The 18,531-nt window shown below is 45.1% G+C and overlaps 1 protein-coding gene across 2 annotated transcripts in view; it reads right to left on the minus strand.

Moving 5' to 3' along the window:
• LOC147899706 (pentatricopeptide repeat-containing protein At2g33680-like) overlaps nucleotides 1-17,691 on the minus strand; it is a 44,667-nt gene extending 26,976 nt beyond the window's left edge. For both annotated transcript variants that reach the window (XM_087378231.1, XM_087378230.1), the window contains exons 1-3: nucleotides 17,426-17,691; nucleotides 14,300-17,344; nucleotides 14,125-14,196 (exon numbers count right to left, since the gene is read on the minus strand). In XM_087378231.1, the coding sequence (XP_087234357.1) occupies nucleotides 14,742-17,344; nucleotides 17,426-17,681 (2,859 nt within the window). In that variant the 5' untranslated portion in view covers nucleotides 17,682-17,691 and the 3' untranslated portion in view covers nucleotides 14,125-14,196; nucleotides 14,300-14,741. The remainder of the gene's footprint in view (nucleotides 1-14,124; nucleotides 14,197-14,299; nucleotides 17,345-17,425) is intronic.
• Between the last annotated feature and the right edge of the window lie 840 nt (nucleotides 17,692-18,531).

Below are 18,531 nucleotides of genomic sequence, written 5' to 3' on the forward strand. Positions count from 1 at the left end.
GCTTAAAGAAATTTTTACATACAGGTGACTCACTAATTGAAGGTGTGGTTTTGTTTCAGGAGATAGAGAATAATGCGAGGCCCAAACCAACAACAATCCTAGACCGAGGAACAATGCAAATACGAAATCGGAAGATACCCACGCTGTTGGTTGCATGGCATGGTCAGCCTCTATCCGAAGCTACCTGGGAATCCGTATACTAGTTGCGGAGAGTGTTCCCAGATTTTATCATCGAGGACGCTGATGTCTGAAGAGGGAAGGAATGTTACGCTCTAGCCGAGGTAGCATGACCTCGGAAGAATCAGTCGACATTTCCCTTAAAGGATCTATGTTTGTAATTAATTGTTTGCGCTTCATGTAAATGATCGGGAGGGAATTAATGTCAAGGTCCTAGGTGAGGGTTGATAGCACCAGACTAGGTGGATCTAAGGCTAAGGGCCTAATGCAAGGAATGTGCCTAGGGGCAAAGAATTTTAAAGCATCCCAAGAGAGGGGTGAAAGGTTGCATTAGGAAGGCTCTATGATGATGACATGTGGCATCTAGATCCATCTAGGGAGATGGGGCTTGTTGAAGCTAGAGAGAGAAGAGAATGAAGTATTCACGTATGTTTTTTTCGGACTGAAATTCTCTATCAGCTCGTGTGCTTCAGCAAGGTTGGCTGGGAGGAAAGAATTGGTGCTGCTCCCGTGATCTGCAGTAGGAAATACATGTAGTGCATAACAATCGGTCTCCCACTAAGGCTTTGAAAACAAAAACTCCCTATGAAGTCTGGAATGGGAGAAAGCCTTCAGTGGATCATTTCCGCATCTTTGGATGCCTTGCATATGCTCATGTGCCAGTTGAATTTCGGCATAAGTTGTCAGATAAGACAATTAAGTGCATATTTGTTGGGTACAATGCAGAAAGCAAGGGGTACTGTCTCTACAATCTTGCTACACGCAAGATCATTGTCAGTAGAGATGTGATATTTGCAGAAAATTCAGCTCATACTCAGGCTGAATTTCATATGCCTTTTTCTTCAGAGGATGTTTTTGAGGGGTTAGTACCCATTGCCTTGGGTTCCCTTGCTGATATTTCTGATGCAAATCAAAATTTACAGCCACCTCCCGATGCTCCAGTTCAGCCACAAGATGTCTTGCCACCTCCACAGGCAGTAGAACAAGTGGTTCAGCAAGAAATTGCAGACATACATGCAGCAAAAACAGTCCCAAACTGGCTGTTACAGACTCTCAGGGAGAGTAAGATTGATGCTCCATTACCTGGCAGGACTCGCAGTGCAGTAAGGCACATGGAAGGTGCTAATTCAGTGGAATCAGCATATGCAGGTACTCTTCTCGATGAGGAGGAGCCTGCAACATTCAAAGAAGCAAAGGACAATGTGTATTGGATGAATGCCATGCACGATGAATTGCAGTCCATTCAGAAAAATCAGACTTGGGATGTCGTAGACTTGCCACCAGGTAAACATGCCATTGGTACACGATGGGTTTTCAAGGTGAAATGGAAGCCAGATGGCTCCATTGACAGATTCAAGGCAAGGCTGGTTGCCAAAGGCTATGCTCAGAAAAAGGGCATAGATTATGAGGAGACTTTTGCTCCTACATCCTGGATGACCACCATCCGATCTGTTATTGCAATGGCTGCACATTTTGAGTGGAATGTTCATCAGTTGGACATTAAAACAGCCTTCCTAAATGGAGACTTATTGGAAGAGGTTTATGCCAAACAACCTCCAGGCTTTGAAATTTCAGGAAATGCACTTCAGGTATGCAAGCTAAATAAAGCTTTGTATGGGCTGAAACAGGCCCCTCGTGCATGGTATGCCAAGATTCATGCCTTTTTGACCAGCAAGGGGCTGCACAATAGTCCTACTGAGAGCACCCTCTACATCAAGAAGGATTGGGGGGAGATTTTAGTCATCATTCTTTATGTCGATGACTTACTGCTCACAGGGTCCAATGAAGATAATATTGCAGATTTCAAAGCTGATTTGCAGACCAACTTTGACATGTCAGATTTGGGGCTGCTTCACTTTTATTTGGGGATCCAGTTCTCTCAAGAGAGACGTGGCACTGTTATGTCTCAATCCAAGTATGTGCAGAAACTCTTGGACATATTTAACATGCATGATTGTAAGCCCATAGCCACTCCCATGGAGCCGGGGCTGAAACTCACAATGCATGATGCAGGAGAATTAGTTGATGCCACATTTTACAGTCAGGCTGTTGGATGCCTCATTTATCTCTGCAACACTAAACCTGATATTCAGTTTGCAATATCTCAGGTGAGCAAGTATATGCACAGCCCAAAAACTATGCATTGGCAGGCAGTTAAGCGCATCTTCCGTTATTTGCAGGGCACAAAGTCTTTTGGCTTGTTATTTCCCAGGGGGGGTGACTTGCAGATGCATGCCTACAGTGATTCAAATTGGGCTGGTGATTATGACACTAGGCAGTCCACTAGTGGCAATTGTTTCTTTTTAGGTAAAGCTTGCATTTCCTCGCTGAGCAAGAAACAATCTACAGTGGCTACCTCATCATGTGAAGCTGAGTACAGGGCAGCTTTCACAGCAACAGTTGAATGTGTCTGGCTGCGTCGTCTATTTGCTGATCTTCATCTGTCATTGGAGGGTCCTTCTCCAATTCTCCCTGATAGTCAGAGTGCCATTGCAGTGGCAAAGAATCCAATGTTTCATGCTCGCACGAAGCACATTGAGGTTCACTATCACTACGTCAGAGAGAAGTTGCATGCAGGCGAGATTAGTATGATCTTTGTGTCCACACATGACAATGTTGCATATATTTTCACCAAAGCACTTCCACGTGAAAAGTTTGAGGCATTTCGCAGTGCCCTGAACTTATATCCGTTTGGTAATTAATCATCCTTGTACATGACATTGGCACTGCAGGGGGGTGTTAGAATTATAGATATAATTCAGCAGTGACCAATGTAATTTAATAAGCTAGTTAGGGGCACTTTTCCCTCTTTAAGAGGTTTTTCCCCCTAACCGTAGTTAGTCCACTAACTATGGTTAGTGACTACTAAGGTTTTGTCACTAGGACAAAACCTTATCTCACTCCTTCAGTTGTATCACTCTAACACTCATCTATTTTGCAACTAAGCTTTCAGCTCTCTCTCTCTCCCGTTTTCCGTTCTCTCATTTGCTCTCTCTCGCTCTCACATGAATTGCCAAGCAACCTACGATGCTGAATACTGGGTCTTAGTGGGTATGAAATGGGCATGTTTTGTCATTCTATCCACCACAACAAAGATGTTATCCCATCCCCTCTCTATAGAAGGCAATCCCGTGATGAAATCCATTGCTATGTGCGTCCATTTGCCCTCTGGAATGGGTAATGGCTGCAAGAGGCCTGCAGGTAACTTGCTGTCCACTTTATTATGTTGGCAAGGCAAGCATTCAGCCACGTATTTAACCACATCTCTCCACATGCCTTCCTAGGTAAAGCTCTGCTTGATTCTTTCATATGTTTTAGTGATACCTGAATGTCCAGCCATGGGAGAGGAATGCATTTCTTGCAAAACCAACTGGCGGTATTTTGAGTCTAACACTAAATAAATCCTGTCTTGGCACCACAACAGCCCATTATGCAATTTGAAATCCAAATGACCCTGCATAGCCATGGTTGTGGTAAGCTGCTGGCTGAACTCCAGTCCTATTTAGCAGAAAGCACCCTGGAGCATAGAGGAAAAGGCATCCAGAAACTACGTTTGCACTGCCAGCGCGTTCCGGGATGCAAGAGAGAGAGGCAGAGTGGAAGGAACCTCTGTACCACCAGTGGATGCAGCCACTGTGGCAGGCACTTGCTCATATTGAGCAAGTATCACGAGGGGCACGCTTCAGTGGCATGGTGACCGGCCTTGGAGAGAGGAGCTCGAATGTAGGCAAGGAGAAATGGATAGCAAAACCCTGCGTAATGAACACCTGAGATAATGCGTGGAAACACAAAAATGTCGATGGAGAGGCTCAAAAGAAGGGTCGTCGAAGAAGCTTCAAAACGGAGCCAAAATGACTCTAAACGGGTTGTGAAAGGCCCCTGAAAAGAGGCTGAAAAGTGAATTGTTTACCCTCTTTCTCTTTTTCTTTTTTTTGGGGGGGGGGAGAGGGGGGTTTCCTAAGTCACCTAGGACAGTTAGTGCAGCACTAACCTAAGACCTCTAGGACAATTAGGACACTCAGTTAGTCTAACCTAACCCTAGTTGACCTAGCCCAACCAAGTCTAGCTAACTAACCCTAACCAGATTAACTAACTACACCTAACCTACAAACCTAACTAGTCTCAACTAACCTAACCAACAACCCAAGCTAGCTAACCTAACCTAACCTATTAACGTTAGTTAAACTAACCAACCATTGGATTGGAAGCCTAGGTAAGGCCGGCAACGTAGAGCGACGTCAGGGACAAGAAGCCATCACGAGCCGACGACGTCAAGCAAGGAGCGGCGTCAGGGGCATCGCACGAGGTGTTGTTGGGGCATCACACAAGAGCCGTCTGGGCAGACTTGTAGGCGAGCAAGGTCTACCGATGGTAGTCGCCCTTCATCTGGAGGCAGAAGACCTTGGACTCACTGGCAATGGCGGTGGGGACGAGATGCTCCACGATGTTGTCACAGGATTTTGAGGCGACATAATTTTCCCGATTCAATGGACACGAGCGTGATAATCACAAGCGTGAATCGAGGTGGTGGTGTGCTTGTTGGCGATGGAGGCCCTACGCTTAGATGTTGGAGCAACGCTCAGGATTTCAGGCTATAGCTTGTAGAGTGTTTCCCAATCAAGCCCTCTTCAGAGCACCACCAAGGATCATCGCTGGCACAATCTCTTCTAGAAATACTTTTGCAGTCACCTTGTCGTTCGGATGTTGGCGTAGCTTGTTTGTAGCTTGCAAGTTCGGGATAGGTGTTGGCGTAGCAATTGCTAGAATTCAAAGTGAAGGGTGTAAAGGGCGGAAACAAAGGTGCCAGAGAGCGGAGCTCTGATACCAATGTAGAAGAGGGGTAGGGACAGATTTGGAGAAAGGGGGATAGAGGAGCAGAAGGGAGAGAGAGAGGGAGGGAAAGAGGGAGAGGAAGGGGGAGAGAGAGAGAGAGAGAGAGAGAGACTGAGAGAGAGAGTAGGCAACACGTAGGAGGAAGGAGGAGGTAGTAGATAGGAGTAGATGCCACATCAAAAAGGTACATAATAGGGGGTGGATGGAGACTTATATAGTCCCTCCACGTAGTAGGGGGTGGATGGAGACTTATATAGTCCCTCCACATAGCACGTAGGAGAAGGAGGAGGTAGTAGATAGGATTAGATGTCACATAAAAAAGGTACATAGTAGGGGGTGGATGGAGACTTATATAGTCCCTCCACATTTTGCACCTAAAGGACCTCTAACTTAGCCCCTTTTTCCCCTTCATTACACATATTCATGAATATGCTTTTTTATATTTGGCCAAAAGAAATTACGCTTTAAAGCTTGTATATCTTTTCGACACTTGGATGTCTTGCACATGGGCTGTCATTGCACCGATGGATGATCTTTTGCAGGAGATCATTCCAATTAGGTACTAATACCTTGCCATTTCTTTAAGCATATCATCATCAATGGTATTTCTTGTATATTTATGGCCTTCCCTCGAAGCCACGCCATCTATAACCCTGGGTTTTATCACAACAGCCTTAGGAGACAAAGACTCTAGTCTAAGTTTCTCTAATCTCAATCATTAGAGCACTTTCTAATACTATGAAACTCATATTATGCATAATGCATGACAACAGATCAGTAACTTATTATCCTTCCTTCTTCAGCACCGAATTTCCTATGGAATTCTTGCATGAGTTCCGTCCACCTAGCTTAGTGGCCACTCAAATTAGGTTGCTTACAAAAGTATTTCAGAGTCTCATGATTGATATCAACATAAAACTTTTCACCAAATATTAGAGTCTCATGCTTTCAAATCATGAATACAACTCTTGGTCATGAGTTGGCCAATTCTTCTGAGAAGGTGGAAGCTTATTGCTTTCAAAGGCAACTGGCATTCTATGCTATGTATGGTTAAGCGAGAATATCTTGGCTTCATTTTAACTCATGAAGGATCGGAAGAAGGTGGTTGCAATTTTGGTGTGGCCATTGCCTAAGAATCTGATAGCTTTACGGTCCTTCTTAGGCTTTTGTTCAATTCTATAGAAGACATATTAGAGCATACATTGTCTCTTCATTGACCGGTTTGACGTCAGGCAAAGTATGTTTCTAAATTTGTACGATTGGATATATTCTAATCTTATAAAGGTATACGTTTGGGAAAATAATCAAGAAATCTTTGACGTAATTAAGAGAGCAGTGGCTCAAGGACTTGTGTTCAGGATTGTTGATCCTCGGAAACTGTTTTTCCTAGAGACCGATGCAAGTGGCATTGCAGAAGGAGCGGTTTTATTACAAGAGGCACTTTTCTCAAATAATCTCTATTAGGGTACTGAACACTATTCTCAAATAATCTCTATGCTCAACAAGGCTTTTCTGTAAACCAATACGTCATCAATAAAATTACTACAACCTTTCCAATATGTGGGCATAGTAAGTCATTCATCAACATGATAACTGTAGCTGGAGCATTGGTAAGTCCAAATGGCATTACTAAAAACTATAGTGACCAAATCTACTTCTAAAAGCTGTTTTGTGTACATCTTGAGAGCAAATTCTGATCCAATGGTAACCGCATTACAAATCTATCTTACTAAAAATCATTGCACCATGCAATGCATCCAACAGATTATCATTAGTAATATTGTTCAATCCCTGATAGTCGATACACAACCGAAAGGTACCGTATTTCATTTTGTTCAATATTATTAGTGAAGCAAAAGATGGCTCGTGCACCTCAAGACGACGTAGACTACCGTGATTGGCCCTATCTTCCTCCATGACCTTAGCATTTAAGGGTAATCACATAGATGTTGGTATGTGGAGTCTGGACACACGCAGGTAGATGAGAGTTTGGGACTCCACATGGATAGATTATCACTTTCCAGTATAGCACTGAGGCTCCTTCGATCCCGCTCATGTATCATGAGATCAACCAGGTCATTCGAGAGGACATCCTACAGCTATATACACTCAATACTTGGTTGACACCCAAAGAGCTGCTAGTGAAGCTCATCTTTCCCATCGTTTAGGAATTTCGTAGGAGAGTCCACCAGGATAAACCCGAATCCACCTCCCAGATTCATTAAGGTTATCGATCGCATAGTTCCGTGTCTTATCGCACCAACTCAGCATTGAGAGTGGACCAGCTGAGGGCATACCTCGAGAGAGCCACATATGTACCCTGTGTGATTGCCATGAGATTGAGTAAGAGGAGCATTTTGCTTTCAAGTGCCATGTGTACTAGGAGATCTCTATATAGGAGTTGATCTCTCTCTATAGTACTAACCCATAAATCTTGGCTAGTGTATGATCAATCGTGAGAGTGCGGTAGTTCCCAGTATCCATGGAATCCCCTACTTTGTATATCGGCACAATGGTGGTGGTACTCCAAGCAGGGGGGGAAGCCGTGGCATATAGCATGATTGAACATCTATGCTAGGAGAGACTAGGCAAGAAGGAGGAAGAAGGAAGCCTTGTTAGAAAGTCACTATCCCACCTGTGAGCCCCCGATTTGAGGGGACAAGGGAGCAGAAGACTATAGGGGAGTAGGGGAAGAAAAGGGCACAGCACCTACCTGGCCTCAAAGCCAAAAGATATGTTGGACAGCAAGGGGAAGATTCTCATTCCAGTAGATGGAGAGGAGCCTGAGAATTGGGAACACAGAGATGCCCACTCCCTAGCATTAATCATCGGGACCACGGCGGACTCTGTTCTTCCGCACATCCAAATGGCCGAGACGTCTGTAGAGGCATGGGCTATTCTGAAGAATCTGTATGAAACAGATAACACATCTTGTATTTTGCGTCTTCAACATCAATTGTACAACCTAGATATGAATAAGGCAGACAATGTTCATGAAAAGTCAAGGTGGTAAGGGACCAGCTCGCAGCAGTTGGGGTCAGAAGGTAGACTCAAGTCATCTAGCATTGTTGACATTACACAAGCTACCTCGTAGTTTCAAGAGTTTCGTGACTATGGTCACTGCAAGACAGAGAACCAAGCCTCTCACCTTCGAGGAGCTTGGCCCTTTACTATTGCAGGAAGAGGCTCGGGAAAAGCTATTTACTCAATCGGAAGCCCGGCAAGGGTAAGTTCAAAGACTCCAAGAACAACAACAAGACCGAGGATGTAGAGAAAAAGAGGCAGATGAAGTGCTTCTATTGTGAGAAGCTTGGTCATTCTGCTAAAGAGTGCCGCAAGAAGCGCGGGGGGGTCACCTCCAAAAATTTTAGTATACCACGTGCATTCAAAAGCAGGGGTATTTTAATCCCATGTTTGAAAAAAATTAACAGGGTTACAATAACATAAGGGGTTTTTAATTTGAACTTTAGAAAAAAATCTGTTAGTTCATATATAAAAAGGGATGGTTTTATTGGGGGGGGGGGGGGGATTAGTTGAGGGGTTTTTTAAATACCCCTCTAACGCACGTGATACCTAGGATTTCTTAGTAGTGCACCCCCCGAGGCAACGGACCTCAAGCGAAAGAAGGAGTTCATGTCCAAGAAGGAGCCAAAGACCGAATCGGCAAACGTCACAACTGGCCCTCTCTTCATCATCACTGAATATTGCTCCACTTATGCAATCAGTGAAGGAAAGGAAGGTTGGTACGTGGACAGTGGAGCTTCAAAGCACATGTCCAACAAGGAGTGGTTCAAATCCATGGAAGCTACACATCCCGATTCCAAGATCACTGTGGGGGATAACCGGACATGCCCTGTGAAGGGTGTTGGTAGTATTCCATTCATCACGACTGCAGAAAACGAGGAGCTGATTTCCGGTGTACTGTATGTACCGAACTTGTGCAAGAATCTTTTGTCTGTCTGTCAGATGGACAAGCACAATATGTCGGTTTTATTCAACAACGGCAAAGTCACTACATCCAAGGCAAATGGAAAGGTGGTAGCCCAAGGAGTCGAGGAGCATTGAGCTATATTGGCTCAATGCTCTGTTGGTGCACGGGGACCACGGTGGATCCAAATTGTGGCATGAGCGGCTCGATCACGTCAATTATGACACTCTTGCCAAGATGCAAAAGTCAAAGATGGTGGATGGACTTCCACCGATTACAGGCAATGATTGTGTTTGCAGGGCTTTCTTAGAGGGCAAGCAACACAGGGACAAGTTCCCACAGGAGGCCTCATCACAGGCTAAGCAGCCGCTCGAGTTGGTTCACGCCGACATCTGCGGCCCAATATTCGCAGGTTCGCGGTATTCTCTTTTATTTGTGGATGATTTTAGTCACATGACATGGGTATTCTGCCTGGCCAAGAAGTCTCACGCTTATGAAAAATTCAAAGACTGGAAGGTCCAGGTAGAGAAGGAGAGTGGGAAGGTAATCAAAGCTTTCTGCACCGACAGAGGGAGAAAGTTCACTTCTACCGAGTTCAATGGATTTTGCAAGAAGCACCGGATCAAGAGACAGCTCGCACATCTCAACAGAACGGAGTTGCTGAGAGGAAGCACAAGACCGTCACAGAACAGGTGTTGCAAGGGAGGAATCTCTCGAAAGTTTAATGGGGTGAAGCCGCGAACACTGCCGTTCACATCCTCAACAGAACCAAGACCAAGGCTGTTGATGATAAGACTCCATATGAAGCTTACTAAGATAAGAAGCCCACAATATCTCATTTACGGGTTTTTGGTTCTAATGCATTTGTTCATGTGCATAAAGATGAGCGGACAAAGCTTGATTTACATAGCTGAAGATGTATCTTTGTGGGAAACAGTGAAGAATCCAAGGCCTATCGCCTTTTTGACCCGGAAAAGAAGAAGATCCTTATCAGCAAGGACGTGATCTTTGAGTCACAGCCACAGCATGCAGAAGAGGTTCCTGAACTTACGTCATTACTCCCACCCAAGGTCACCATCCAAGAGGTGGAGACGATTGAAGACCCCGCGGAGGAGGAGGAGGAAGAACATGCTGTTCTAGAACCGGCTCTCAAGGCGATTGCAGCAAAGGCACCTCCATCAAAGAAGAAGCTATCTCAATGGTATTTGAAAACTTTAGCAGACTCACGGGTCACGGACATTCCCGAGAGCAATTTCGGAGTGCGGCAGTCTCAACGCAACATGAAGACTCCCTCCATGAACTACGCTATGGTGGCTCAGCTTGAGGATCCCCGTTCCTTACAAGAAGCAAAGGATATTCCTGAATGGCAGGAAGCCATGCAGGCAAAGATGGATGCCATTTTGAAAAATGACATCTAGGATTTAGTGCCCAAACCAACCAAGCGGAAGGTCATTGGGACTAAATGGGTGTACAAGCTTAAGTTCAACTCAGATGGGAGCTTAGACAAGTACAAAGCGACATTGGTGGTGAAAGGCTATGCACATCTAAGGACTTGACTTCGATGAGACCGTCGCCCCCACACCTAGGATGGTGATCATTCGGACAGTCATTGCCTTGGCTGCTCATCACAGTTGGTTGCTCATCACAGTTGGCCTATTTTTCAGATGGACGTCAAGAAGCATTTTTGAATGGAACCCTGGAGGAGGAGGTATATGTGGCACAGCCACCAGGATTTCAGATTCCAGGATCCCCATCAAAAGTCTGCAAACAGAAGAAGGCCTTGTACAGGCTGAAACAGGCCCCCAAAGCTAGGTACCAGCAGATAGATGTTTTCTTTCAAAAGATCGGGCTTCAGCAGAGTCTATCAGAGGCAAATCTTTATCTCAACACAGAGGGCGATTTGCGGCTAGTATTGATTCTATATGTGGATGACCTCAACATTATAGGGGATCCTACGAAGAAGATTGCTCAGGTCAAGAGACTTCTCATGGAGGAGTTCGAGATGACTGACTTAGGCATACTTCACTACTTTCTTGAGATTGAGATGAAGCAAGAAAAGAGCTGTATCTTTATTTCACAGGATAAATATTATAGGGCACTGCTCAAACGCTTTCAGATGGAAAATTGCAAAGCAGCAGTGACTCCCATGGAAACTGGTCTTAAGTTGAGTGTGTGTGATCCATCTCAGTTGATTGATTCATCACTGTATCGACGCATGGTGGGGAATTTTCTATACCTCACCAATACCAAACAGGATATTTCCTACGCAGTTGGATTGCTCTGTCAGTTCTCAGCCACACCCAAGAAGGCCCATTGGGACGCACGTATGAGGGTGCTAAGGTACTTGAAGGGTACCTGCACCTACGGCATCACTTATACGAGAGGCATTGAGTTGGGAGGTTTCTGCGATAGTGATTGGGTAGGTAATATTGATACTCGGAGATCGACTTCTGGATATGGTTTCTTACTCTCATCAGGAGCAGTGTCATGCCTAAGTAAGAAACAGCCTACCATCGTCCTTTCATCTATAGAGACGGAGTACAGGGCTGCTTGTACAACGGCATGCGAAGCATTGTGGCTCAGGTGGATCTTGGAGGACATGAATGTGGCCCAAGAAGATGTGACGGTGGTTATGTGCGACAACCAAAGTTGCATAGCAATCGCCAACAACCCCGTGTTTCATGCACGGACGAAGCACATTGAGGTTCACTACCACTTTGTTCGTGAACTCATCGACGAAGAAGTCATAGAGTTGATGTACTGCCTCACCAACGACGACGTCTCAGATGTCTTCACAAAGGCGCTTCCCAGGGAGCAGATGGAACACCTCATTCGACGCATGGGGATCAGCCCACAGTTGTGTCATTAAGAGGGGGTGTTAGAAAGTCATTGCCCCAAATGTGAGACCCCGATTTGAGGGGACAAGGGGGCAGAAGACTATAGGGGTAGGGGAAGAAAAGGGCAGAGCACCTACCTGGCCTGGAACCCGCGCAGCAAGGGTTGATGGTGCCGCATCCTAGGTGTCTCCTGGAGCAGTAAAAGGCAGGGACTGCGGACTGCATCAGCAGCACATGGGCCTTTACATAGGCCTGGCCCAAGCCGGCCAGATCAGCCTACAAGAGGCCGACCCGCCTGGTTGGTGGTGGAGCCCAGCAGGTCGGTACTGCAGCAGGGGCCAACCCCCTGCTGGTTGGTTTTCAGAGCCCAGAAATGGGCCTATAAAAGGCCCCCATTCCCCCCCTCATTCCTCATCACTTGCACAAGCAAGCACACAGGGAGAGGATTAGCTTCAAATATTGGGACAGCATCTCCTTGCTGTTTTGTATGCTCATCTCTTGAGCTTTTGTCAGCCCACTGTTGTGGAAGAATATGTCAGAGTTTTGCTATCTCTCTCTCCCCATCTCTTTGAGTGTTGTTTGAGCTGCGATCGGGAGTGTGAGGTGTGAGTGATTCTATCCTCTATTTTCAACAAGCCTAAGATAGGATTAGATGTCACATCAAATGGTCCCTACAATGGGGGTGAGGTGGGTTTATTTAGTCCCTTCACTACTTTGTTCTAACCTACACTAACTTAGGCTACTTTTGGCCTTCATTACAGAATGTGTCAAGAAGAGGTGACTGTGGTTGGTCCCATACAAGTGATAGAATTAAGTCCAGATCCTCAACAGGTTGTGGTGACATTGATAATGCCTTTTTGTGGATACATTCCTAAAGTAAATAGCAAAGCTTACAACCTTTAACCTTCCATCGCCCCATAACTTTCCACAGGTATCAGATCACTCTTCTTTAAAAAGAAAATATCCTCAAAATTTGAAGCTCTACGCAATGATACCCACAGCATGGCCTGATTTGTTTTTGAATTCGTTGTTTGATCAAAAAACATAAAATCCCAAGCTAGTAGCTGAAGGTTTTATTGCGTTTTGTTATAGTTGGATATATTTTGGCTATCCTAGCCCTTAAGTGGTATGATAGTCATAGTTCACTTAAATCTTGTTCTCCACATGCATGCTTACGCATGTCTACTTTCACTTAAGACACTAGTCTTTATGGACGCGCCACCTGAGTCGATCCCACGAGATGAGATCAACCATATCATACGGTTAGATCTCCTCCAGCTCCATACATCTCAAACTTGGGGGGAGACCCAAAGCTCCCCGCCTAGATCCAGTTCTATCGCGATCGCTTCTTGAGAGTATCGGAGAGGGATTCATCATCAGACCCCCAACATCTGGAGGGCAGAGGAGTTTCACATGCACTGAGGATCGCCATTGGACAGATGCGGGTTTCATCCTATCAGCTGCGGATTAAGGCAGGGAGAGCCGCTAGTATACCCAAAGAGCAACGGATCTGCATGCTATGCACATTGGGGTTGGTTGAGATAGAGGAGCAATTTCTTTGTGCCTGCCCATCCTACTATGAGATCCGGGGACGCTACCATTGTCTCTACCTGGAGGAGAGCAGCTTCGGTTCACTCTCACGACTGATCCACTTCTATGATCGGATCTACATTGGGCTCTATCTGATGGAGATGCACCGACACAAGTGGACACTACTACAACAAATCAGAGAGCAGCAAGAGGCGACCAGGCCACAAGAGACAGAGGTTGACCAAGCACGACGACGCATCACAGGCTTCTATGTATTTGAGTCAGCTCCTGGACACAGTGGAGTAGAGGAGGAGCTAGCTGATATGAGAGCAGTCTGAATCAGCATAGAGAGCCGACACCATGCCGCCGATAGAGGGATGCAAAGACCACGTGCAAGGCGGAGAACGAACAGAGCACACTCTATTAAGGTCCAGCCTCAAGGGAGAACGACAGAGACAAGGGGTCACTCATGAAATAGCTTAGTGGGTTCAAAGATCAAGGAGACCACGCCCCCCACCACAGCAGGAGACAGCTCGCGACAGACACAGATCTGAGATATCTTCACAGCTCACCGGATAGTCACCACAGTGCGCGGCTTCGATTTCTCAGTCCCAGCTCTCAGTTTGTATTTGTTTTTTTAAATTTTGCTTAAGCTCTTGCACACGTCCAATAAATAGCTTTATGTAATGTGCCTTCTATAGCCAAGCGCACACCTTCAAATGTACTGGCCTAACCAAAATGAAAGCTTACACAGGGTACTCTTGGATTCACAAAATTTATTCTTATCTCCTTTTTTTGAATTGAGCAGAGAATATATACCTTGACATCTGGCCCCAGTCAACAGCTTGAACTTATAAATAGCAATAAAGACCCTTCACTTTCTCCCCAATGCTGCCACCAACAATCCACAGACTGCTTTTATGAATTTGAAAAGGCACACTCACAACGAAATCTTGCAAGGCCACTTTACACCATTTCACCACAAGATAAATACCTGGATTATCAAGAGTTTCTTTATGTTGCAAATGAAAAGTGACTTTTCGTGGATGCCTGGTTTACTCGACCTCACCAATCATCTCAATGAAAAAACAACGTCCCAGCGACAGCAACATGCTTCGCAAGTAGATCCCTGTTGCATAATTTAAGAGATACGTCTAGGATAGTGGCCCTGTACACAATCTGAGCTTTATTTAGTAGAGATGGGTATATATAAAAGGATGACAATGAGCCCAGCAGACATGGCCATGTGTCACCAAGGTGGAACACTGTTTCTTCCTTTGAGCATTCTCAAATTCCTTGAGCCACCATAATCCCAGCCTTCATGCACCTGGTCAGTTTCTTTGACTCAGCGAAGATGTTTCTTCCTTACGGGTACGATAGCTCATATGTCTGCAAGGAGTTGCTCATTTCAAGCTGCTAGCCACATGAAAAGAGTCTCACCCCTCATTCAAGAATGTATCTTCTACGACACAGCTATTTACCTGAACACTCTCTCCCTTCATTGCCCTTCGTACTTTTGCTAGATCATCCCACCGACCAGCAGAAGCATATGTGTTCGATAAAAGCACATATCCTGCTGAATCTTTTGGCTGCAGCTTAAGAAGGGATTTTGAGGCCTGCTCTGCCAGCTCCACACTCAGATTATTTCTGCAAGCACCGAGCAAAGTCCTCCACACCATAGCACCAGGCTGAAATGGCATCTTACTGATAAACTTCTCTGCCTCACCTAGGCATCCTGCTCGGCTGAAAAGGTCAACCATGCAGGCGAAATGCTCATCTGTGGGAATAATGCCATGATCTTGAGTCATAGTATAAAACAACTCTAGACCTTTGTCCACTAGACCTACATGACTACATGCAGAAAGAATACTCACAAAACTAACACCATCTGGCTTTACTCCTTCCTGTCGCATCTGCTCCCAAAGCCCAAAAACCTCATGATGGTGCCCATGTTGAGCATATCCTGCAATCATCACAGTCCACGAGATCAGGTCATGTTCAGGCATTCTGTTGAATAGCTGTCGTGCATATTCTATACGCCCACACTTGGCATACATATCAATCAGGGCACCTCCCACAAAAACATCCAACCCGTATCCAGTATTGATGATCTCACGATGTATACACTTGCCCTGTTGCAGATCAGATAGGCTGGCACAAGCAATCGATACACTGACAAAGGTGAACTCATCTGATATCACACCTTCAAGTTGCATACAAGTGTAGAGCTTCAAAGCTTCCTCCCCATGCCCATTCTTTGCATATCCTGCAATAATTGCATTCCATGCAACAATGCCTCTTTTAGGCATTTTGTCAAATACATCCCGTGCATCATGAATACTCCCACATTTCACATACATGTCAACAATGGTGCTTCCAACGAAAACATTTGATTCATACCCAGCATCAAATGCATCAGCGTGAATAAGCTTACCCTGTTCCAAATATGCCATGCTGGCACAAGCATTAAGAGCATTGATAAAAGTGATCTCATTTGGCTTTAAACATTCCTGCCGCATCTGTTGCAACAGGTTTATAGCATCCTCACAATACCCTTGCTGCACATATCCTGTGATCACTGCATTCCAGGAGACAACATCTCGTTCAGGCATATTGTCGAACACCTGCCGTGCATCTTGTACACTTCCACATTTCGCATACATGTCTACAAGGGTGTTTCCCACAAAGATGTTTGCATCATGTCCGGTCTCAATAATCTGTGCATGGATACTTTTGCCCTGCTCTGCTGCAGCCAAATTGGCACACGCATGGAGGACACTTACGAATGTGACCTCATTTGGAGTCACATGTTCCCTTTGCATGAGCTCGAATAACTCAACAGCATCCTCACTGTGCCCAGTCTGAGTATAGCCTGTTATCATTGTATTCCAAGAAACTGCATTTCGTGTGGGCATTTTGTCAAAGCTTATAGCTGCATCCTCTAAGCTATGGGATTTGGTATACATATCAATAAGAGAGTTTCCAACAAAGACATCTGCATCTGTTCCAAGCCCGATGATATGAGCATGAATCTGCCAGCCTTTTTCCCGAAACACTGGATCAATGCATACATTGAGAATGCTCATAAAGGTAACCCTATCTGGATTCACACATTCATCTTGCATTTTTCTGAAGGCACTGAAAGCACCTTGTTCATGGCCATGCTTGGCATATCCTGCAATGATTGCATTCCATGCTACAACATCATGTTTTAACATTTTATGAAACACTTTACATGCATTATCCATGCACCCACATTTTGCATACAAATCAACGAGTGTACTTCCAATGAATGTATTTGACTCATATCCATACTCAATGATGCGAACATGGATCTGCTTGCCCTCTTCCAAAGCCAAAAGTTTGCCGCAGGACTTGAGGATGCAAACAAACGTTACCTCGTCTGGCTTCAGACCTTCACCTTCCATTTGCTGGAGCAATTGGAAGGCCATCTTATCCAGTCCACATTGTATGCATCCTGTTATCAGTGAATTCCATGACACAACATCTCTTTCCTGCATTTTGTCGAACACTTGGCCTGCATCCACTATGCTTCCGCATTTGGCATACATATCCACCAGTGCATTCCACAAAAATATGTTTGGCTGGATTCCACATTCAATTATCTTCGCATGGATCCGTTTGCCTGGTTCAAGACTGGCGACTCTGCTAGATGCCTTGAGAATGCATACAAACGTGACATTATCAGGGTCAACCCCTCCTAGTTCCATCTGCCAAAAGAGTTTGAGAGCTTCCTCAGCATGGCCATGCCTTTCATAACCTGATATTATCAGTGTCCATGAGAACACATTTCGTTCTGGCATGCGATCAAAGACCTGGTGAGCATCCATCATGCTACCGCACTTCACGTACATCTTAATCAGAGTGTTCCCCAGGAAGATATCCGGGATGAGTTCACTTTTGACAAGGTGCTCGTGGATGTTCTTTGCCTGTGTTAGAGAAATCACGCTGTTGCACGTTTCAGCAAAACAATTGAAGATTCTTCCACGCCCGTACCGTACCAGAAGAGTTGGTTGCGCTGCAGGACAAAGAAAGCCACATGTATTTAATTGTTTATGGCCCTAATCAGGGAGTTAAGGTGAAATCCAGTTATACTCACCGTCCATGTTGGCTCTATTGAAAGCGTGCTCAGCACTTGGTACATGACTTCCAACTGCACCCAAATTGTAAACAGGAAAAGGCATATTAAAGGGAACAACTGCATTGTGGACGGCTTGGCTCATTGAAGCTGCTCTCGAGCACACACAGGTACCGAAAAGACACACCGAGTAATGATACCCTCTGCTAAAGGTGAAGAGAGGTATTTGATCATGGCTCATGTGAAAGTTGTCGATTGCCATGCAGCAGCAGGTCATGTTTCGTAGGGCTTCCACGTTAGAGCCGAAATTTCAGCATTGTTTCTTACATCTTATTAATGTTTTGCTTAAATATGAATAGTGAGTAAAAGACCCAACGAGCAACCTCGCTTTCGCTCTCTCACACGCACAGTCCTCGGGCTAGCACACAAGTTAACTAAGCAAATACTCACAAATTAACAACGTAGCAAGCTTTTTGTAAATAATTCTTTTCAAATGGGGATTCATACCATACCACCCACGGAGTGCTCACAGAAAACCTGCAAACTATATACAACGACCTTGCAATATTTTCATTTTCACTTGTAAAAAATGTTTTCTCAATTTTGTAAAATCTGTAAAATTTTAGGCAATTTAGTTATCTGTTAGCTAAAAATTCACAAAATTCTCGAAAGCCTTCAAATTTTGACACCCCAAGTTTTGTGATTTGTTGAGAAAAATGTTTTTTGTGAACACTCCACCCGCCCCCCATCCTCCAAAAGTGGAGAAGCCCAATAGGAAGGCTACGGAGGTCTTGACACGAAACGAAATGCATCGTTGGGTGTCCCACCATCCCACTGAACCTATCAAATTTGCAGCTTTTTAGCCTGCCACGTGTCACGAGGAAGTCTAACTGATGGCAAGCTTGGAGAAGCGAAAATATTTTCGCGTATTTTTTTTGACACCTAATGTGATTTTCCACGCACTCTAACCCAACAGGCGAATGTTGTTATCGTCGATACTCTCCACGTGGCTCCTCGCATGGCTTTCCTTCGTGCTCCGCCCCCGCTTTCCTACTCAACCAATCCATTTTGCATGGACGTTGGTGCATTTAGCTGCCTCATCGCTAGCCCTCTACTACTGCTATGTT

This window comes from Dipteris shenzhenensis, chromosome 8 (genome assembly GCF_047967505.1).
Source record: "Dipteris shenzhenensis isolate YYH24624 ecotype China chromosome 8, Dip_SZ_1.0, whole genome shotgun sequence".
NCBI lineage: Eukaryota > Viridiplantae > Streptophyta > Polypodiopsida > Gleicheniales > Dipteridaceae > Dipteris > Dipteris shenzhenensis.